The sequence below is a fragment of the Erythrolamprus reginae genome, chromosome 3 (genome assembly GCF_031021105.1).
Source record: "Erythrolamprus reginae isolate rEryReg1 chromosome 3, rEryReg1.hap1, whole genome shotgun sequence".
NCBI classification, from domain to species: Eukaryota; Metazoa; Chordata; class Lepidosauria; order Squamata; family Dipsadidae; genus Erythrolamprus; species Erythrolamprus reginae.
The window spans coordinates 59,001,443-59,024,509 of record NC_091952.1 but is presented as its reverse complement, the minus strand read 5'-3'; the positions used below and the strand labels follow the sequence as shown (position 1 = coordinate 59,024,509).

Below are 23,067 nucleotides of genomic sequence, written 5' to 3'. Positions count from 1 at the left end.
TTTCTATGTTGTTGTTGTTGTTGTTATTATTATTATTATTATTATTATTATTATTATTATTATTATTATTATTATTATATACTCTCTATATTTTTCTCAATAAAGAATTTGAATTTTTAAAAATGATGGGAGCTTCTGACCTTCAAAGCCAGCGGTGAGAGTAAGAATGGAAATGTAAACAGCAAAAACCTATTTTTTGAGCGTGCGGGGAACTTACCGGTGATGGTCCGGAGGCCACTCCGGCCAGATTCTCACCCCTTCAACGGCACGTGGCTCCGCAGCTAGCGGGGGTGGGCGGGCCCAGGCGAGCCCCCGATAGGCCCCCGTCCAATGAGGAGCCTGGGACGGAACCAAGCCTTCGAAAGGGGCGGAGCCCCCGTTTCGGCAGACACCTAACCTTGGGATCATATGAACAGAGAGGCGAGAGCGCGAGGCGGCGAGGGGGGAATAGCCAGCGCGTCGTGGCGGCCGGCGAGGGTAAGGGTTAAAACGAGCGGGGGGGGGGACGTTGGTGTGGAAGCGCGCGAGTCGGCCACAAGAACGAGGTGAGGGGGGGTGAAGGGGGAAGGGGCCGCGGGTTGCAGGGAAGCGACCGCGTTTTTCACCGAGAAGATTTGCAGGGCGTTTGTTACGGTAAAAAGGGCCGCTTAGGCAGCTAGTGAGTCGGGGAAGGCGCGCGAGGAATGCACTAACACGGCTCTCCGACCTTGGCAACTTTAAGCCTTGGCGGACTTCAACTCCCAGAATTCCCCAGCCAGTTTTGCTGGCTGAGGAATTCTGGGAGTTGAAGTCCGCCAGGCTTAAAGTTGCCAAGGTTGGAAGCCCCTGCGACTAACAAGCTGCGCGTGAATTAGCATCTTCCAAAAAATAGTTTTCTCTGTTTCTCTACCTCGAACTAACTGGGTTGGAGACGGGTTCACCCGCGAAGGGCCGACATATATGCATATTTTTCCAAAGTTTCCCCCCCCCTCCACATTCAACCTACAACCTCATATACCTTCAATACATCTTTAATATCCATAATATCGTTATTTATTACAATAGACTGCTTCACATTCCAAATTAGCTTCGTATTATTTCATCTGTATATCACTTTCTTCTCTCCACTTCCCTATTTCTATCTCAGGCGGCTATTCCGCCTCTACTACCTGGTTTTCTTACTTTTTCTATTACTTACTACCTTCTATTACTTACTCCTCTGTTTTGCTTGCCGGGGGGAGCCAAAAGCTCCTGAAAAAGCGGGTCCGCTGTGTTTATTTTCACACACACAGGCGCCCGCGCGCCTCGTTATATTTCAAACCTGGGTGAAGAAATAAATCGTGTGGGGGTTGTTTTTACTGCAAAGTTCCCGCCCGCTTCTACAGTTGAAAATCTGGGGGCTTCTTGACACCAAAGGACGGATAGGATAGGTCCCCCCAGTCCGTCTGAATTAAAGCGTCAATTCAGAAACGCAGTCGGTTCTCTCTTCATGACGCTGACTAAACGTAATGGGGCTTCAGGAATCCGGCTAAGCAGGCTAAACTTCTAGAGCGGAGCGTGGGTTTTTTTTTAAATTATTATCTGCAAGGCGCTTGAAGCCCTCTGAACGCGAGTAACCCGAAGCCGGCTGGCCCGTCGGGAAGTCGATCTCCGCCGGCCTATCGGAAACGCGGAGCTATGATTGACGGGTTTAAAAGACCTGCCCTAGGGCTTCGGCTTGCGAGGGCGGGACTCTCGCTCCTTCGGCTCTAGCGTGAGTGGGGGGCGGGGGCAGCCACGCCGTGTGTAGCGAGAGGAACCCGAGAGGTGAGCCGAGAAGCCCGCGCCGACCGGGCGACTTTTATTCCGGTCTTCCTCAGGGCAGACGCCTCATTCCCTTTCCAACCAGAGTTCGCTCCTGCGCCCGGTTTACGAACAGCAAGCAAGTAGCGTGAGGTTCGGGAATTCCTTTTCCTGGAGCTTCTCAAGTTCTCTTCACCCCGTTCCAGTTGTGGGGAGGGGGGCACTCGTATTGGATGCTTGAGAAATACCCCCTTTCTCAAAAAGTCCATTCTAGATGGACGGCATACTAATTAATTAATTAATTTGTATGCCTCCCATCTCCGTAGGGATTCTAGGCATCCCACAACCAAAATTGAAACATACAGATAAATGTTAAAACCTCTAAAACAATTTTAAAACAAACTGTTGGGTTTAAACAGTTAAAAACCATACATACCATTTATGACCGGATTTATTTATTATTTATTTATTTCTTAGTTCGCCCAACTCCCCAAAGGACTCTGGGCGACTCTCAACCAGAACAAACAAGTATACAATATTAATATGTATTAGAATAGCTAAGATTTGTATGCCGCCCCAAGTCCTCAGAGAAGGGTGGCATAAAAAATGAATGAATGAATGAATGAATGAGAAACAATTTAAAATCCACAATAATATCATGCGTATCTTCTATGGCCAGATCTTGCTGATACAACAACTGATCAACAGCCCCAGGCCTGCTGGAAAAGTTAGGTCTTTAGAGGTTTCCAGAAGGCCAGTAGGATGGAGGGCAGTCCAGATCTCAGGAGGTAATAATAATAATAATAATTATTATTATTATTATTTATTAGATTTGCATGCCGCCCCTCTCCGGAGACTCGGAGGTAACTGGTTCCAGTGGAAAAAATGGCTTGCAACTATTTTTCATACTTATAACCCTTACAGCAGCGGTATGCAAAGTTGGCTCTTCTATGAATTGTGGACTTCAACTCCCAGAATTCCTGAGCCAGTCATGCTAGCTCAGGAATTCTGGGAGTTGAAGTCCACATGTCATAGAAGAGCCAACTTTGCCTACCCCTGCCTGGTTCCAAGGTGACAATACAGTATTGCCTTTTGCAACCTTTTGACAAGCGAAGTCATAGAAGCCAAATTCACTGAAGCAACTGTATTTCTAGTTTTAATTGCAGCAATTCACTTAACAACTATGGCAAGAAAGGTCATAAAATGGTGCAAAAGTCACTGAATCGCAATCCGTCTTAATAACAGCATTTTTGGACTCAGCTGTGGTTGTAAGTCAAGAACTATCATACTTGTACTCTCACCTTCTCTCCTCCAAATATTCTGCAATCCATTTCTCTGTCCTTTTAAATTTTTTGCTTCTCTCTTTCCTCTGCTGTGTGAGTATTTCTCCCTCCTATTAACATTTCTCTCTAGGACAGAGGTCTTCAAACTTGGCAACTTTAAGACTTGTGGACTTCAACTCCCAGAATTCTCCAGCCAGCATAGAATTCTAGGAGTTGAAGTCCACAAGTCTTAAAGTGGCCAAGTTTGAGGACCCCTGCTCTAAGAAGGAAAGAAGCGAGTTCAGGGAAGCTGTAGTTTGTTGCTGTGAGTTAGGAGGCATCAGGTCTGAGCCCAGACAATCTCCTTAATTGATTGACCTTCAGGTAGCTCTTATCTCTCTCCAGATCCACTGCTTTCACTTCCTTCAACCCAATTTACTTGGCAACTTTATTTTCTTTAATAACACACTGCTAGTTATATGCAACTATTTTGTTCTTCCAGTCTCTTATCTACCCTATCTTGTTTGCTTTAAAAACATTTTATTTCCACCCCTGAATTCAGTGCTACAATTTTTCCATTGGTTAATGTGTCCATTACTAATGTTATTAATCGAGATTCAGGGGGAAATGGATGGTTCAGCTACTGTTTGTATATTATATTAAAATCTATGTAAATAGGAGAATTCAAGTATTTAATTTCTTAGTTCAACAGGCTCTATTTGCTACTGGCAAAACTGGTTTTCAACAAAATTAACACAGTATCTAAGATAGAGCAATTGTTCTTGTGCCAGATTTTCAGTTAAAGTTTTACAAACCTTTAATTAGGCTATGAAACATCCCAGTTTCAATGTTTTTTTTAAATATTTACAGTTCCTTAGTGCAGTAGGTAAGATGTCTTTCCTGTTTAAAATAGGTCAAAATTTAAGTGCAAAAAATGAGTATACTTTTATATAAACTTGGTCTCTGAAATCTTTCCACATGTGTAAATTTTTTGCTTAATTTTTCTTTAATCCTTGCATTTTCATATGTAAATTGATATTGTCACTTTAGATATTTCCCATATGGAATAATAAATTGCTCATAGTGCCAATACCTGCTGTTTGATCTTAGCAGTGATTTCTCTTATTCATTCATCATTTGATGCTGATATACCTGTGACTTTATAGTTTTTTTTACTAGAGTTAACATCTATATATAAATAAAGAGGCAATTCAGTTCAAAGGTGCTTTAAAACAGGTATAATTCTATTGCCTTGAAGGGTAGAAGATGCATCACAACAAGTGATAGTCAACTTGGCTATTTTATTACTGAAACTGTTTTCATGGGAATTGATGTGGAAGAGAGTCCTTCAAGAGTAAGCCAATAGCATCAGTTACAGATGAGTTACAGTCCCAAAGGTGCTTTTTCAAGAGGCAACTGGACTTTTTGCTTTTTATTTGAAGACGTTTTGCTTCTCGTCCAAGAAGCTTCCTCAGCTTTTCTTCATACATTTCTCTGTATTCCTGGCAATTGAATAATAATTTAAAATGTGTTCAATAGGGTGACTGGAAGAAGCAGACAGAAATGGCTTCAAAACAACACCTCTTGAAGTTCGGAAGGACTTCTGGCAGTGGTGGTGATCCTGTACTAATAAAAATTTATCGATTTGTCAATTGCCTGGGCTCATGTGTGACAGGGCTTCTTCTGCTGATCTGACCATTCTCTCCACTTGACCATTGCTGGAGGGGTGGAATAGTGGGAAAACGGCGTGTCTGATCTATCCCCTGTTCTGCTAAATAAGTTTCAAATCGTAAGGCCCATTGTCTGAAACCAGGACTTTCGGCAGGCTGTCCATGGAGACAATAGTGAGAGACAACCCGGTATCAATCTCCATGCTGCATGGTGACTTTTGAGCAGGATGGTGACTTGTAGTTTCTTCCAGTATGGCTTGGTTGCTTGCTGGATTGTTGTTTGGCAGCCTCGATCACGATGGCCCTGTTGGTTCTCTGTCGTGGCTGCCAACCCCTTATTGAGGCTGCTTGGCGTAGCCAGGCTTGCTTGGTGCTTGTCATGTTGTCTGTGGTGAAGGTAGGTTGGCATGGCAGACTCTTGTTAGATGACTGTGATGGTCACATCATTGACAGATGGCCTTGTGGTATCAGCAGTCAGTGCAGTGACAGTGGAAGTCATCAGGTGAGTTTACCGCATCACACTTTTTGAATCAAAAGCGGAAAACGTCCTCAGCGCTGTCATGTAAGAAGTCTTTCACTGAAGTCTTGTGATGCACCCCGACTGTCTTTTGTACACTTTCTGGGCTGCATGGTTGCTGTAGTGCCTCACTTGACCTAATGGACACCTTGGCTGCCCTGGTCTTGTCCAGTGCAGTCTGGAGAGTGAGGTGGTCTTTGAAAGTAGCCTCCATTGGAGGTTAATGTCCCGAATTCTGCAGATTACTCACTTGAGCAGTAGCTCTAGATCACAGAATTCTCAATGGGCAGCAGCCTTGTGCAGCACGGCAACATATTCATTAATGGACTGCAGATTGAAGGTGACAGTTTAGTTCAGAATCAGTAAAATAATCTGTGATGTCTTGAGACTTCGGGTTTGTTAGGTTTGTTTGTTACTATTATATAGGTTTGTAATTGTTTTTCCATTTATGTATCCATGTACATATACTTGTTTTGTTCTTTTGTTTTTGTTTTTCTTTATCTGTTTTTGTGTTATATGTTTAAAAATTATTTAATAAAAATTACTTTAAAAATATTTTAAATAGTAATCATTTTGCAACATAGAAGATGATGGAATTTGAAGACATTTAAACAACATGTTAACTCAGTCATTATTTTTTTATCCATAGGCTAAGTCAAATTGCCCTTCCTTCCTTCCTTCCTTCCTTCCTTCCTTCCTTCCTTCCTTCCTTCCTTCCTTCCTTCCTTCCTTCCTTCCTTCCTCGCTCTCCCCTCCTTCTTTATATTATTTTAATTTATTGTTGTTGTTGTCATTATTATCATTATTATTATTATTATTATTATTATTATTATTATTATTATTATTATTTAGACTTGTATGCTGCCCTTCTCCGGAGACCCGGGGCAGCTCACAACAACAATATAAACAATTTAAGTACAAATCTAATAATTAAAACTATAACTAAAAACCCATCATCTTAAAAAACAATCAATATATCACAATCATATCCACACATAACTTTTTAATGATCAGAAGGGGAGGGGGCATGTACTAGTTGCCCCATGCCTGGGAAAGTTTATTTAGTCAATAAACTTTAGTTAAACAAACCACAACAACGCAATATGAAAATCCAGTTTTTATCTGCATCCAGTTAGAGCCAGTTCTCACTTGACTCACTGTTTACATTGAGGATGATTTGTTGGAAACAAATCACCATTGTTTTTGAGAGAGCCTCTTTTGCATTTGTTGAATGCCTCTGTCTATTCAGACAACAAGTCAAGTTGTTCCCTGATTGCTTTATTTTTGAGATATAAATGTGGCATCAAGTAGGAACCCCCTCCCTGCCCCACAGAGTTCTTTGGCTTTAAATTGCAAATGACACACACATGGACATAACATGCCTTTCATACTTTCTAAAAATAATATCAGATTTAGCTCTAACAACAGCCAGTGTTTTCAACACCTGGTAAAGCTGCTATTCTTTGAAGATGTGAAACAGTGCTGAACCTTTAAGAAGTCACTTTCTGAAAGAAAAAACTGGAGAGGAAAGAAACATATACTATAATTAAAAACACTAGCAATACAAATAAACATTATTAACCAAAATCAAAATGAAAATTCTCTACGAAACTGTGTTTGGGGCTTGATAAATTGACAAAGCTTGAAAATTAATGATTAGTTAAAAAGGGCACTATTATTTTGTTGGAGATGGTAAGCTAAATTTCTGTTACAGATGAAGACATTATTTGCATAGCATAGACTTTCAATTAGTCCCTCAGATGAATTGCTTAGGACCTCCCTGTAAACAACATTCCTAGTTTTGTGCTCTGGCTGGAGGATGACCAGGCTGTCAGGTGAACTGACTCTGGAGCATGCAACATAGAACTGGCCATGGGAGAAATAGGCTGTGTAAATCTTTTCTCTCGTTTTTTGCCTCTTTTCCCTTTAACTGACGTTATAGTAGAAGGGACAGATTCATCTGAACTGAGGAGGAAAATGGGGGAGGGAATCTGTCTCTGCCTACCACCACCATGGGTATTCATCTGGCTAGGGTGGCTTAGCTCACTGTTCTGTAGTAAAAGCTGCTTCCTGCTATGAAAGCAAAAATGAAGCTGAAACTCCTCTGCTTGTGTTTTGCATTTGGATCAGATTTCTTTTCAGGTGGGGAGGGAGAGTAGAACTCCTTAGCATCAGGACTTGTTAATAATAATTTAAGAAATACTCATGCTCCAATGGTCATTTTGAAAAATCCTTTCTTAGTGAACATCTGAAAGCCAAGAGGAACATACGTGGCAAATTTCAAGTTTGCAGGCTTTATGGTTCTGGAGATTTTGTGATTAATGTGTGAGTGGTTTTTGCTTTTACTTATATATAATAATCCAGGCTAGCTTGGCATTGTAGTCTTAACCAACCCAATGTCTGTTTTCGTTAAACCAAGACTAGAACCACAAAGTGTTCTTTAAAGGTAAAGACTGCTTTACTTCCTGTGATGGTGGGTCCATGGCCATATTGATTCTCAGCAACAGAACAAAAAAAATTTGTATAGTATTTGCATTTTCTGGGATGTTTATTAATCAAATCTGGTCTCCATTTTGATTGCGGTCAAATGTTCCAGAGGAGAAAGAGTAGGCAGGGTGATCTAATTCCTTGCAATTTCTGGACATGCATGGAACTTGCAGTGGGTGTGGGATCAAAAAACATTCCAACTGTTATGAATGGTGTGTTACAAAATGCGTTGAGTAATGCCAGGTCTTTGACCTGAACGTTGCCTTAGGCTGGAAGTGAAATCCTTTGAATGCTGTGCTCTCAAAAATGGGTATGTTTATTCAGGAATGTACCCATAATTAGGTTTTCTTGCAGGAAGATGCATAAGAAGATAAGCCGTGATTGAGTGCCATTAAAAGAAAAGAGCTCTGTCAGTTAAGCCCTCAGAACACATCCAGACAGTATCCAGTGGGACAGGAGCAAACATTCTTGGGTGGTTGTTTTTTTGGTCATCCAGATCTTCATACACAAATTTGTATTCATGTTTGCTTTTTTTAAAATAATATTTCCAGTTATGGCTTCTATTGTATGAAATGTAGAGGAAAAGTGGATTGAAAAGGTCTTGGATGGATTGATAAAACTTATGTCTTTTACAAAATTGTATCTTCTCAAAAGGACAAATGCATTTATGCAATGAAAGGAAAGTCACAGATGGATAAATCTGTGAATTGATATTTCTGAAGTGTTTCTGGTTTTAACTCCATCCCTGCAATGGCTCAGGGCTTAAAGATGATGAGTTTGTCAACGGGAAGGTTGTCAGCCCAGGTTCGAGACTCAAGTGCCGCGCAACGGATGAGCTTCTATTTTTACCCCAGCTTCTGTCCCCCTAGCAGTTCAAAAGTTTGCAAATGCAAGTAGATTAATAGGTACCACTTTGATGAGAAGGCAATAGCATTCCATGCTCCTTTGGCATACAGCTGGCAACATGACCATGAAAATTGTCTTCACACAACTCGGGCTTGTCCAAGAAGCACAGATGAGCATCGCGCCCTAGAGTCGGACACAACTGGACAGGGAACCCTTTTTACTACCTCACCACCACCCCCAGCTGTAAGAGTATCCTTGTTATTAAGTTAAAATAATATGACAACCACCATGCTGGTGGTTGCATAGACATCTCCATGAAGTCCTCAGGAGTAGAATTCAGCTTGAGGGAGATTCATTTCATCACAGGGACCTTCAATGGGATCATAAGATTTGATAAATGACAGGAACAAGTCCTTTGGATGTAGGGGAGGGGAGCGTATTTGTTGAGCTAAGGCATTTGTTTCATTTCAACAGCTATCTCAGGAACAGAATTTACAACTGGCTAATTGCATTCCACTGCTCTTGGCTTCTGATGACAACTGTCCCTTGACTTTTTAAATATTCTGTCTTCCTTGCAAGGAGACTACCCCCCTTCTATTACTGAACAGGATAACTTAAGATTTTTAAAAATTTACAGTCAGCTTCAGTGGACTGCAGGATAGCACTCTATCTGCTGCGCCACCCCGGCTCTTGAATGTACCTTTTGTTATTGACTGTCCAAAATTCTGACCAAATTCTGTATACAGTATTACGAATTTCATATGGCTGTATGAGGAGGGAATGATACAGTAGTTGTGAACATTGGTTGCTCTGATTTTGCTAATGGTTAAAACAAGGTTCTCATTAGTTTCCCATCAGGCTGCAAAACTGATTAATACCAATTTAGATTTGTAGAAAGCTGCATCTGCAGGTGCAGCAGGACAGATATACGGTGATGCATATATTATTATACTGCAATGCTTATTTGTCCCATTTAGTTGTTTCACTGAATCTTTTGATATAGAGCATAATGCAGTGATGGCGAACCTGTTTTCCCTCAGGTGCAAAAAGAGTGTGGGTGAGTGACCACACCCACAATTCATTGCATGGGTAGGTTGAAAACAGCTCCCCCCCCGGGAGGCCCTCTGGAGACCAGAAATTGCCTGTTTCCCAACTTCTGGTAGGCCCAGTAGGCTCGTGTTTCATCCTCCCCAGGCTCCAAAAACTTCCCTGGAGCCAGGGGAGAGTAAAATCGCCCTCCACCATCCCCCCCAGAGGCTCTCTGGAAGCAAAAAATGCCCTCCTAGAGCCTCTGTACAAGCCAAAAATCAGCTGGCTGGCACACCCATGCACATTGGAGCTGAGCTAGAGCAACAGCTGCTGTGCCAGCAGATATGGCTCTGCATGCCACCTGTGCCACTTGTGCCATAGGTTCACCATCACGGGCATAATATATTGTGGAGTGTTGTTTATGCCTATAGTACAGGTAGTCCCCGACTTACGACGGGGATTCATTCCCACGGCCCGTCGTAAGCCAAGTTTGGTGTAAGTTGGAATATTCTGATTTACATGAATATTCCAACTTACACTGTGGCGGTGGCGGCTTCTTCTTCAAGGAACCAACAGCCGGTCCTTCTCGGCGCTGCATTGCTGCAGCCTCTGAGGCTGCCGCCGCCACTGCCGCCTCCGTTTGGGCGAGGGGATCTCCGTAGTGGGCAGCCTCGGAGGCTACAGCAACACAGCGCCAAGAAGGACCGGCTGTTGGTCCCTTGAAGCTGCCGCTGCCTCCGGGCAAGGGGATCTCTGTGGGGTCTCCGAAGCCGCCGCCCACCACAGATTTGCCTTCGCCTGAATGGAGGCGGCAGAGGTGGCTTCGAAGCTGTCTCCGGGTCGTCGTAACAATGAAATGTCATACGTCGGGGACGACGTAACCCGGGGACTGTCTGTAGAGCTAAAGTAGTAGATATAATAGAGCTAAAGCCAGAGCTGCAAATGCTGCAACAATGGTGCCCACACATGTTTGCCCAACATATGGCAGAACATTCTGTGCCTGTATTACCAGCCACCTGCGGACACATCGTGGGCCGCCCATACACAACCTGTTAGATGTCAAGATCCTCTTCGAACACAATGGATGAACATCATATGCCTATAAGCAGTGAGGGTGAACCTTTTTTTCCTCGGCTGCCAAAAACACATGTGTGCATGCTATTGTGCCCATGTGAGTGCCCACACCCATAATTCAGTGCTCCCTTGCCCTCCTGCGCATGCATGTGTGATCCCCCCATGCTGCCCCGCCCCCTGTGTATACATGCCCAATTCCCCCGTTTACACGTTTCTCGATTTGGGGTCCAGAGGTATTCTTAGAGCCTAGAGAGGCTGAAAATGGCTTCCCCATCTCCCCCGGATGCCCTCCAGAGGCTGAAAGTGCCTTCCCAGAGCCTCTACACTACACAAGCCCAAAATCAGCTGGTCAGCATTCACATGCGCACTGCAGATTAATTAGTGTGCCAGCAGATATGGTTCCACGTGCCACCATGGCACCCGTGCCATAGGTTCGTCATCACTGGCCTATAGTATAAGTGTCTGGGCTTTCCTTTTATTTATTTATTTTTTTTTGCAGAAATATCTTTTTATTTTAAAATTGGTTTTGTGCATATATATCATAATGAGACATCTCCCCCCTGGCCTATACAGTTTATACATGGTATGTTTGTGTGTATGCTTGCTTTTAATAATGGGGGTTTTAGTGTTTTTTAAATTATTAGATTTGTTCTTACATTGTCTTTGTTATTGTTGTGAGCTGCCCTGAGTCTATGGAGGGGGCGGCATACAAATCTAATAAAAATAATAATAATAATAACAACAACAACAACAACAACATATCAAAATCTAAAACCTAAAATTGCACACTGCAATTGAACATCAAAAAAATAAGATATGTTGAGTTATTATATTTTTATTCTGCCTTTGTGGTTATTTTCTTGCAGGTGGATCTATAGATTCCCCAAGGCCTTCATTTCCATCTGACTTGATTACATACCGTGCAGTTCATCTTTTTATGAGGGACTAGATCAACCCATGGTCTCAGTAAGTCATAGCAAACCGCTATCTGTTTCTGGTCCATTGCTTGCCCCAGCTCTTGATCAGCAAGATATCATATTCGATGTTTTCAAGCCTGATATGCCATCATTAAATTTACTGCAGGACTGCAGCAATGAACAAGTATCTGTTCCAGCTGTTACCTCAAACACGGTTTCTACACCAGAGATGGGTGTCTCATTGTCCATGGTAAAGAAGGAAGTGGAGAAATCACAGAACACCATCTATGAGGCTTACCTCAAACTGCCAGATTTTTGTTCAGATGTCTCTAGAGATTTCATCCCTACACTGGAAGAGATTGAGGAGTTCCTCAATGAGAAGAAAGAACTTGTCAAGGATGAGCTGAATGACAAACAACTAGGGGGACAACTTGAGATAAAATCTGAAATCAACTTAAGCAGTGCAGGGGAAGAGTTTGCTGCTGGGACTGATCTAGATGAAGGTGTTTCTAGTTCCGTTCAGGCTGGAGTCGTATCTGGAGATATAAGCATGCCTGGAACTGTGGGGACAATCCCTGTTCTCCTTCACATCCAGCCTGGCCAAGCAGAAGATAGCTCATCCACCCAGAATTCAGTGGGTGGTATCCGGGTGGCCCATGTAATCATCAGAATGCAAGGCCAAAACTTGACTGTTTATCCCCAGGTCACTCCAAGTCCTGTGAAAGCCACAGACCAGAAGTATGTACGAATCGCTCCATTGCCTGTTGCATTGAGGCCAGAAGTTTTTGGAAGTCCAAAGAGTATAGAGGCCAAAGTCCCCAAAGTTTCCCCTTCGGTTATTCGAGTCCACAAGTGTACACATCCTGGCTGCACCAAGATGTATACCAAGAGTTCCCATCTTAAGGCACACTTCCGACGTCATACTGGAGAAAAGCCTTATACTTGTACATGGCCTGACTGTGGTTGGAGGTAAGTGGGTGTCAGTGAAAACTGCTTTCTTAACTACATCTTTCACTGCTTTGATAACTATAGGCTTACTGTTCAAGCCTGTTCACAGTTCAATGAACCATTTCAAATAGGTGTAACGGTCTTAGAATTGTGTCCTTTCTATGAGGGTCGCCCAGAAACTAATGCATCACATTTTTTTCCTTCAACAATTATTTATTGAACACTATGAAACTTACACACAAGAAAGAATGATGTTTCTTCTACACTCCCTATTTTTCACCGTAATCTCTGTCCCACTCTATGGCCTTCCTCCATGTATGCCCTGTCGGTACTACTCCTTGTTCTGGTCATGAAGCTATTTCTGTACTTTGCAAATCACCAAACTATCTTTTACCCTCTGTGCCCAGCAACTAACTGTACTTCTGTTGACTTCAGATTCTCCATAAACTGTACACAAACATTTGTGAATGTTCCCAACAGTTTCTTTCTCCACAGTTAGAAATTCAATGATGACACTTACAGATGTTAATAACACTGCTGCAGCTACGCTACGCTATAAGAAACACAAAATTTACACACGCACTCCTGACAATTCAAATAATGTATATCTAAAGTTTGGTATTCGTATCACTACTGTAGGCTGAGAAAAAAATGTGGTGCATTACTTTCTGTGCGACCCTCGTATTACTATTTCTCTGAGTCTACAGTGTAATTTCATATATATTTCCACAACAGACATTACAAATAGATTCAGTGAGGCTTATAAGACACTTTAGGATTGTAGTCCAAATACAGCTCATACTTTGCTTGAAAAATAATTTGAAATGTATTAATCTGATCTGAAAAATATACACATGATTTCAACATATGGTAGTCGACAGAAACAACTATATAAACATTTGTTAATACTTGGATACTTATTCTTCATGTGGGCAACAGTATCTTTTTATATAATTATATGAAGCAATTTTTAAATAAACAATAGTGTATTACTATGCTATTGTATATTTAATACAGAGTTGCAAAAGATACAAAATATGACAGTTGACATATTTAAATTGCCCACAAGGGAAACTTACAATAATGTGAACCATTTAGTGTACAAAAAAGGCACATGTTTGTCTCTTTCTTTTGGAAAATATTTTCCAAAACTCAATGGTAAAAAAATGAAGATAGAAAAGGGAAGAACTTTTTCACACAGTGCTATAAACTATGAACTTCATTACCACAAGATTCCCTGAAATTTGCCAACTTCCACAGGTTTAAAAAATAATTAAACAAATTTTGGGAGAGTTAAACTATCAAAGGGGGTGCCAGTTCAGGGTTAAAGCAATCTGCAATCACTTGCTGACAAACATGATCAATATAACTTGCTTTTAGGCTTCCCATGTGCAATCTCTTCGGAACAGAATGTTGAACTGGAAGGTTAAACAGGCATGGCATTTCTTATGTCCATTCTTGGTGAATGGTTGATTCACATACAATAGTTTCTCTGTCTTTTTCTGTTCCCTACTCACAAGGTTTTGATTCGTTTTTACAGCTGCCTGGCAGCTTACAGTAATTTAGCCTGGTGCAAAATAACTTATTTCCTTCTTAGCAGGACTGAGAAAAGCTTCAGCTGCTGAATTTTTGCTTGGTGTTCTAAAGTTTTGGAAAGCCCTAAGGTTAGCCTCCCATCCCTTGGGATTGTGTTTAATGTACATTTTCAAAGGCATCATGAATTAATTCCCCGTAGTATTCCCCTTTCTCCAGAAGCCGCCTTAGCCTGGAGATCATTGGCCCCATCTTTATTTTAACCTTTTTCACCCCTCCTCTCCCCCCTCTCTCCTCCTCCATCTACTTCTTGGATACTTGCTGGATGAAGTGTTCTGGAACTCTTGAAAGTTCCCTACAGTTTTGCTCTCTACATATTTTCTTCTGATAAAGAATTATCCACGCATGGACTTTGTCAGACTGTCATTTTTATTTATTCAGTTTTGCTGGTCTTTTCAGTTCTAGCTATATCTTACGGCTGTAAAGTTGCAAAGTTTTGGAAAATTACATTTATGTGCATATATCTCTTCTTCAAGCAATGATAGCTCATATGGTTTAAACTTCCAGTTTTCTGTTTGTCATTGCATCCATGGAGACTTTCCAATTGTGGAGAAAGGCTGCTGTTCACAGATGTGTAATTGTATTTACAGGGAGCTTTGCAGTAATTGGCAGAGCTGTGTTGTTTGTCCCAGTAACTGTTCTGTGATCAGAACAAGGTTGCCATATTTGGGCTGAAAAATGCCAGATAACCTTGGAAGAGGGACAGAGTTTGATTTCTGAACCTTTGTACTATGTGCCATTCAGTGGTCATCCAGATTTTTACAGTTCGGAATAAGGGAAACAATGTGAAACCTATAGAAACATAGAAACATAGAAGTCTGACGGCAGAAAAAGACCTCATGGTCCATCTAGTCTGCCCTTATACGATTTTCTATATTTTATCTTAGGATGGATATATGTTTATCCCAAGCATGTTTAAATTCAGTTACTGTGGATTTATCTACCACGTCTGCTGGAAGTTTGTTCCAAGGATCTACTACTCTTTCAGTAAAATAATATTTTCTCATGTTGCTTTTGATCTTTCCCCCAACTATGAAACTCATTTGCAGAGATGAGTGTGATAAATCCTTATATACTGGTATAGCTGGCTGTGATTCACATGATATTGCCTAGAAACTTAAACAACTGGACTTCACCTGTTCCACTCTATAAATTAAGAGCATAAGATTTTTTTTCATGGAGCAGATTGTCCATTCAGAACTAGCTAATTCATTTGTAAAGCTATTAAGAGGGTAGAGATTTAAAAAAAATATTTTCTGGCTAAACTTCTGGCATTTCAAATGGTGAAATTACTGTTGACTAAAGGAACAAATTCTGTCCATCAAATGTGGTGAAAGAAATTAATGGTCTTATGAGCAGCTACATCTAAGGCAGTGATGGTGAATCTGCCCCCATATCTACCGGCACATGAGCTGTTGCCCTAGCTCAGGTCCAGCATGCATATGCACACCATCAAGCTGATTTTTGGCTTCTTCAGAGGCCCTGGGGGGCATTTGAGGTTTCCGGAGGACCTCCGGGAGGGCAGGGGGGTTATTTTCACCCTCACCAGGCTCCAGGGAAGCTTTGGAGCTTCGGGAGGGGGGAAATGGGACTACCAGGCCTACTGGAAGGCAGGAAATGGGCCATTTCCGTCTTCCAGAGGACTCCTGTAGGAGCAGGGGAGGCTCTTTTTGCTTTCCCCAGGCAATGAATTAAGGGTGTGGGCACTTGCACATGTGTGTTAGTGTGTGTGTACACACTTTCAGCACCTGAGGGAATAAAGGTTTGCCATCACTGTTCTAGGGAAGCTTGTGAATTATTTTAGGTGGGAGATATCCACAATTGATCTACCTGAAGATTAATCTATCAATTCTTATTTTTGGAAAATTTTGGAAAATTTTGGAAAATTTTGGAAAATTTTGGAAAATTTTGGAAAATTTTGGAAAATTTTGGAAAATTTTGGAAAATTTTGGAAAATGAGAGCTTCTTCAGTAGAAAATGTACCCTTCCCCAATCCATAATGGGGGTCCATAATCCACCACTGCAAAGTTCAACTATATGCCATAACAAATAGTGAACTGCTCCTTGCCACTTTGTCTCACTCACATTTGCCATTTTCTACAGTTCTTAGTCTACAAGCTATCAAGAATCATGCTACAAGTTTCTTTGGCTGATCTGTTTATTTCCACTCTTTCAGCTACATAACTGGATGCGTTCCCATTTTATTGCAATAATGTAGTTATTTCCCCCCTCCAGAACTCTGATAAATGTATTAAGAAGTGGATCTTTGCTGACTCCTCTGATGTGTTGACAATGAGTTGCTTTTTAATGAAAACACAAGTGGGAGGAATTACGATTAGAACATATTTCAGATTCTGCATTATCTTACGTAAGCCTTATTAAATGTTTCCATTATGTTTTGGTAACCAGGAATGCACTCCCTTAGTTTGAAACTCTGTTCCTTCATGGAGGTGGATACTCTAGAGATTTTAGTTCCCTTCTGGTCAGGTTGATTCTGGATTAGGAGAATTAAAGTCTGATCCATTTAGGCAAAAAATAAATATGAACATCTCTCAATTGGATATAAGCCAAAATATGGTGTTACATTCCCTCCCTATTCCTGTCTTTGCTAGAAGGCCAAGATTGGTCACTGTGGGAACTTTGGATTTAAGATTTAGCTTTGATCCTCTGATAAGAGTCACTAAAACAAATAAACTAGAAGATGACAATATCAGAGTGAATAAAACTAAAGCAAATAACTTGGCACACTTCAACATGTACATTCATATTGGGCTTCATATAAAGGCTCTCTTTTTACGTGTACAGTCAAATGAAGACTTTTGACATGATGGTGTCCATGTGCATGATGGGTGTGCATGTCTGCTCTTAATTTATTTAAATTTATTAATTGCCATTATTTTATCAACTTTGTCAACTTTGGAGTTGATATCGTTAGAGGTGAGATTATTGTTTAGAATTGGTGTTATTATGATGAAGGTGATGGGCTTGATCATAAGTACTGTGTAGCTTTATGAACGTACCCTTAGTAAAGAGCTTTGCTCAAAGCCTTGAATTGATTGGTTTTCACCAGGGTGTAGTTCCTGAGTGAATGGATAAAATAAGTTAATATTATTCCATTAAAATTGGGTATCCTATTATGTCAAGAGCCACATTCCTGGAAAGGCCATTTGCTGAAGGTTATGAGTGAGTCATAGATAGAGCTAAGACAGTGGTAAGCATAGTCAGAAGCCATGGTAGCAGGGTTACCTCTTACCCCTTTAGAAAGTTTACTTTTGCCATCTGTCTGTCTGTCTGTCTGTCTGTCTGTCTGTCTCTTTTTTTGAGACAGTCTCTTTCTCTCACCGCCACCCTAAAAAAATTATTTGTTGTCCAGGCAGCCAAGACAGATTGCTCAGATTGGAGAGAGTTTTGAAATTAGGTTGGAGGGTGCATGTTATCCAATACTTGACTTATATCTTTACATTTAAACAAAGATTCCTTTCCAATTAAAAGGAAAATAAATCTGCTAGGGAGCAGTTTGTGTTCCGAGCCCAGTTTGAGATCATGTCTAGCCTGTTACATAAAAATGGACCAGCGATGCTTCCTTTTGTATCTCTCATCACATTCTAAATAAAGAAGTGATATTGCACAAAAGCACAGTGGTTTTATTAAGAATTGTTAAGGTCTGTTGCAAGACTTCATAGGAAGATTGGGTGTGCACATCTGCATATGAAAATAAAACCAAAGAAAGGCTGGACCTGACTTGCACAAAAATAAGGTCCCCATTTATTTGTACTCATTCCTTGTTTGTGTCTATGTTTACACTTATACCTGTTATCTAGTACATGTTTGACAAAATAAATAAATAAATAAATAAAATAAGTAACAGAAGCCTTTATTGTTGTGAACTGGAGAGGTGTCATGTCTTTTCTCTCCTTGAGCCATATACAACAACATGCTACATACATAATGCAGGGGTGGGCAGCAGGCAGGATGGGGTGGAACACAGTTCCACCGGTGGAAATGAAGATGCGTGTGCAGCTCCAGCTGTCACTTCCTGGATTACTGGTCTCGGCATGGCTCTCCTTTTTTTCCCTGCTGCTGCTGCGGCGTCTGCACTCCTTGCTTTTTTCCTCTTTCCTCCTTCTTGGCCTTGGATGAGCTTCCCTCTCTCCTGCCCGGCTCTCCTCCAGCCTCACGTGGCCACCTCCTGCCTGAGGTACAAGCAGAAGGCATGGGTGGAAGCGGCGCTGGCAGCATTTATGCTTCTGGCAGCACCCGTTCACCTAGCTACTCAGCTTGAGGCGGGTGTGTGTGTGACCCAGGAAGGAGAGTATGGGAAACATGAAGCAAATTGTCACCCCAATAAGCAACACTGGTAAGGTTGTAATAAATAATAATTATAATAATTTATTAAGTTTGTATGTCATCCTTCTCCAAGGACTCGGGGCAGTAAGTCGAGGACTTAACAGTTCACTTGAACAATGATTATTGTTCAAGCCACACCCACCTGGTCACATGGCCACCAAGCCACTCCTACCCAGTCACATGACCATTAAGGCACACCCACAAAATAAGCTACACTGGTGTGGCAGTAAAATTTTTGGCTGCTCATTACTGACATAATGTGCATGTGTGAATTTATATGAGCCAAAGTTTGGTTTATGAGGGGGTGGAAAAATACTGGTTTCATGAGATTCAAATAAAGATGACATCCATTTGATTCTCTTTTCTATATCCCAGAAAATTTTCCTGCATTCTGTGATTTGATGTTGATGGCACAGGGGGAAAAAACAATAGTTTATTTAGTTTTAACAAATGTGCAGTAAACAAATGTTTTCTCTTCTGTCTGGCAGGTTTTCCCGCTCAGATGAGCTCTCTCGCCACAAGCGCTCCCATTCTGGACTCAAGCCTTACCAGTGTCAAATATGCGAGAAGAAATTTGCCCGCAGTGACCACTTATCTAAACATATGAAGATCCACAAAGGGTCATTCAGTTCAGGAAGTCAGTCAGCAGTTTGTTTTCGTAACAGTTAACTAACTCCCTGTTTCCTTGCCAAGAGAAGATTTCTCATCGACTCAAAGGACAGCTGAATAGAAAATATGATTTTTCTTTAGGAGATAAGTAATTAGAAAATGACTTATTTAAGGGAAAAAACAACCTCTGTTTCAATGTGCCTTACAATTAGGGTGTGCCTCCAACTCAAGATCTTTGACACATGTTAATGTATATTATATCTAAGAGGAAAATGTGACAATTCAGGATGTGGAGAAGAACAGCATGAGATCCTGTTTCATTTAAATTTTGTAAATATACTGTACTGTAAATATTAGTCAGGGATTATGTATTTTCTATTAAGCTGCACACAAGGGACTTTATTCAAATGTAAGTTACCCTTTTAGTCCTTTCAGCCTACCTTATTTTATCTACCTAGCACTTATTGTAAAACCAAAAGAGTGGAAGAAAATTATTTCAGTTTGAAATGCAGGCAAGTGAACATGAACTATAATAAATACAGTAAACAAATTCCAAATTCTCTTTTAAAATATAGACTTCCTAAGTTCATATGCTACTACTTCAAAGTGAGTTTCATTGCTTTCTCTGTAATATGTTTTCTTTTTTTTGTTTTCTTTCAGGAAATTATTTGTATTTTATGTTACTGTGAAATATTAGATTATCTCTTAAATGACACATTTAAAATGCATATTCAATAGAATGCAGATTGCCAGTTCCTCAGAATAGTGTCTAAGGTGAATTTGTACACCTTGATATTTGTCAAAATGCTGCATTATTAGGAACTGCCCTCTGCCTTTCTAATAAGGCAAGCCAGAATTAGTCTTCAGTCCATATTAATTAAAACAATAAAGAGCCTGATACGTTACAATTGATAAAACACTAATAAATATATTGCAATATCTGCTATATAATGCATTGGATTTGCGCTCTCAGTACACAGCAATGGCAATGCCTAGTTAACTTTATTTATTTATTTACTAGATTAGTATGCCGCCCCTCTCTGCAGACTCGGGACGGCTAACAACAGTAAAAAGACAATGTAAACAAATCTAATATTAAAAAATCTAAAAACCCCAATTTAAGAGATCAGTCATACCATACATAAATTTTATAAGCCTAGGGGAAGGGAATATTTGAATTCCCCCATGCCTGATGACAGTGGTGGGTTTTTAAGAGCTTATGAAAGGCAAAGGGGGTGGGGGCAACTCTGATATCTGGGGGGAGTTGGTTCCATAGGGTCGGGGCCGCCACAGAGAAGGCTCTTCCCCTGGGTCCCGCCAAACGACATAGTTGACGGGACCCAGAGAAGGCCAACTCTGGTTGATCTCAGACAACCTAAGCATATCAGATCTGGTTGATATGTGGATGGACCTTAGCAGGAAACTCCAAGGCTTTGGGTAGACTATGAGATTAAAAATGGTTTGAAAAAATAGCAGCATGCAATAACATGATATGTCTACCTGAACATATAGCTGTCAAGAATGCAGCCAAAGTAAGGGAGTTTTCATCTTTAATATGCCTACTTTACTTAAGTATTTAGACCTAGATCTTTAGATCTTCTGGTGTAAAATTTAGGACAAATATTCTTCTACAGTTGCATGTGAGCACAGAAAACATCTTGTACTGAAGACACAACATGCATCAGCAAGCAAGGTTTTTATACATCTCCAGCCTATCCCAAAACGCAACGGTTCCTGCCAGAGGAGGAGAGCATCTGTATAGCCAGCCTGCACTCAACCACGGGAAACTGATTCTGAGATATGTTATGGCTTGCCTTATATGTTTTAGCCTCCTTCCCCTATGGGCACTATTTTCATTTTTTAGCGTGTGCCAGCCCAAATGATTCATATTGCCCTGTCTCCCTTCTTTGCTTCAGTGTGTTCCACAAGAATTCTGTACTATGTCAAGTTTATTATTCTCTCTTTCAACATTCTCAGTCTTCAACTAGGACTCTGAGTAATGTATAAAGGTGTACTGCAGTGATTTCTCCTCCCACTGAGTGACACTCTGTTGGTATAAATAACAAAAAGATTTTAAAACAACCTCCAATATGCTCTACAATTTTTTTTTTTACCATGGCACAATAAATTGTACTGAAAAATCCTCAGAGCAAGTTGTATTTGCTGATACAGAAATCCAGAATTCAAGCACAATTATACAAATAAGTGTGTTTATTAAGCCAACAACCATAAAATAATTTTTTAAACATATCACAATAAGAAATAAAACTTGACTCAAAATCCTTCCTAAGTTGTATCTGGCAACCCAAATTGTCTCATTATGTTCAAGTACATGTAATTGGCAAACTGATTTCCAAGGATCTGTTAACGTACCCTAGAAAAAAAAAATAAAGCTGAAATCTAGTATAATAGATTGTAGATACTGAGCTTCAAATAACAAAATAAAATTAACAGGACATTCAACAGTGGAACTAGTTGTCCAGAGGAATAGTAGGATTTCTATTGTAGAAGATGTTCAGGAGAAAGTTGAAGAGCTGTCTTCTGGGGATGCTTAATTTTTATTTCTATCTTGAGCAGGGTGTTGCACCCAATAGCCTCTTTCACCTCTCTGATTCAATGAGATTTGAATTGATACCAACATTATATAGCAAGGGCATATTCTTACATATGCAACTACACCATATGTAAACACACAGATTAGGTATTACGGAATTCTTTTTCCCTTTGGGAGTTATTTGGACTCGGAGAACTTAATTTTTCCCCATAACTTCTACCATTCTTTAAAAATGCTGGGTTTTTTTTAAAAAAAAGCAAGTCCTAATATAAACTCATATATATTCTACAATTGTGATGATTTGTGTAATCTCTGTTACATGTTTTAGGGAGGATTTTTTTTCCTTGCGCAATAGTGCTGCCAATTTTTTAATACAGTACTTATTATAAAGAGTTATATTGACCACCAGGAGGCAGTAGGAGATGGTACATGATCTTTATTGGGAACCACCAGATGTAGGTATCAGATGTTGGTTCAAATCCTCTCCAAGATTAATTGATCATTGCATTTTAAATGAATAAATACAGTGCATTACCTTTAGAAGCTTTTCAATTCCCACTGCTGTTGGCAGACAGAATATATACAATCAAAAAGAATGGTATGTACGCTCTGTTTCCCTTACACATCCTAGGTCTGAATGAATGAAATATTCTCATTGAATACTTTGTTTTGTACAAAATTGAATGTGCACAACATGTGAAATTGATTATCAATTAATGTTGCTTCCTAAGTGGACAGTTTGATTTCACAGACATTTGATTTACTTGGAATTATATTGCGTTGTTTAAGTGTTCCCTTTATTTTTTTGAGCATAGTTCAGCAGTTCAAATCTCACCACCAGCTCAAGCTTGAGTCAGCCTTCCATCCTTCCGAGGTGGATAAAATGAGGACCCAGATTGTTGGGGGCAATATGCTGATTCTGTAAACCACTTAGAGTAGGGCTGTAAAACCACTGTGAAGTGGTATATAAGTCTAAATGCTATTATATAGCAGTGATGGCAAATCTTTTTTGGCTCAGGTGCCAAAAGGGTGTGTGTGCAATAGCATGCATGTGTGTGCCCACACCCATAACGCAATGTGGGCATGCACACAAGCCCCACACTGTCCCCCGCTCATATTCACAATCCGCCGCACTTACCACCCCCCCCCCCCCCCGCACATGGGCACAGGCCTCAATGAAGCCTCCAGACTTCCAGTATGCTTGCTGGGCCATTTTTCGCCATCCTCAGATATGGCTCCCTGTGACACCTGTGCCATAGGTTTGCCATCATTGTTCTATAGGATTCAAACCTTTTACTGAAAGGATTCCAGGCCAGGACCACGGCCCACTAGCAAACTGCGGCCTATTTGGAATTGGGTGACTGGTTGGCTGGCTCAACAGCGAGCTGGTGGGCACTTAAGTGCATGGGCCCCAGCACTTGTGCAAGGGCTGCATGGATGTGCACATGAACAC

The 23,067-nt window shown here is 40.8% G+C and overlaps 1 protein-coding gene across 8 annotated transcripts; it reads left to right on the top strand.

Moving 5' to 3' along the window:
• Positions 1-334: 334 nt before the first annotated feature.
• LOC139163998 (Krueppel-like factor 15) lies at positions 335-19,610 on the top strand. Of its 8 annotated transcripts, none has more exons than XM_070745516.1 (4): positions 357-477; positions 11,513-11,612; positions 11,730-12,532; positions 18,940-19,610. In XM_070745516.1, exons 2-4 carry the CDS (start codon positions 11,604-11,606, stop codon positions 19,118-19,120), a joined length of 993 nt encoding a protein of 330 aa, XP_070601617.1. In that variant the 5' UTR covers positions 357-477; positions 11,513-11,603; the 3' UTR covers positions 19,121-19,610. The 8 variants fall into 8 exon arrangements, with proteins under 8 accessions (XP_070601612.1, XP_070601617.1, XP_070601616.1 ...); XM_070745518.1 differs by lacking the exon at positions 357-477 and adding an exon at positions 1,705-1,785; XM_070745517.1 differs by lacking the exon at positions 357-477 and adding an exon at positions 1,751-1,914.
• The last annotated feature ends 3,457 nt before the right edge of the window (positions 19,611-23,067 follow it).

Coding starts and splice junctions, on each gene's coding strand:
- LOC139163998 (XM_070745511.1), top strand. CDS start 11,604: ATGGTCTCAGTAAGTCATAGCAAACCGCTATCTGTTTCTGGTCCATTG. Junction 12,533..18,939: donor TGGCCTGACTGTGGTTGGAG/GTAAGTGGGTGT, acceptor TCTGTCTGGCAG/GTTTTCCCGCTCAGATGAGC.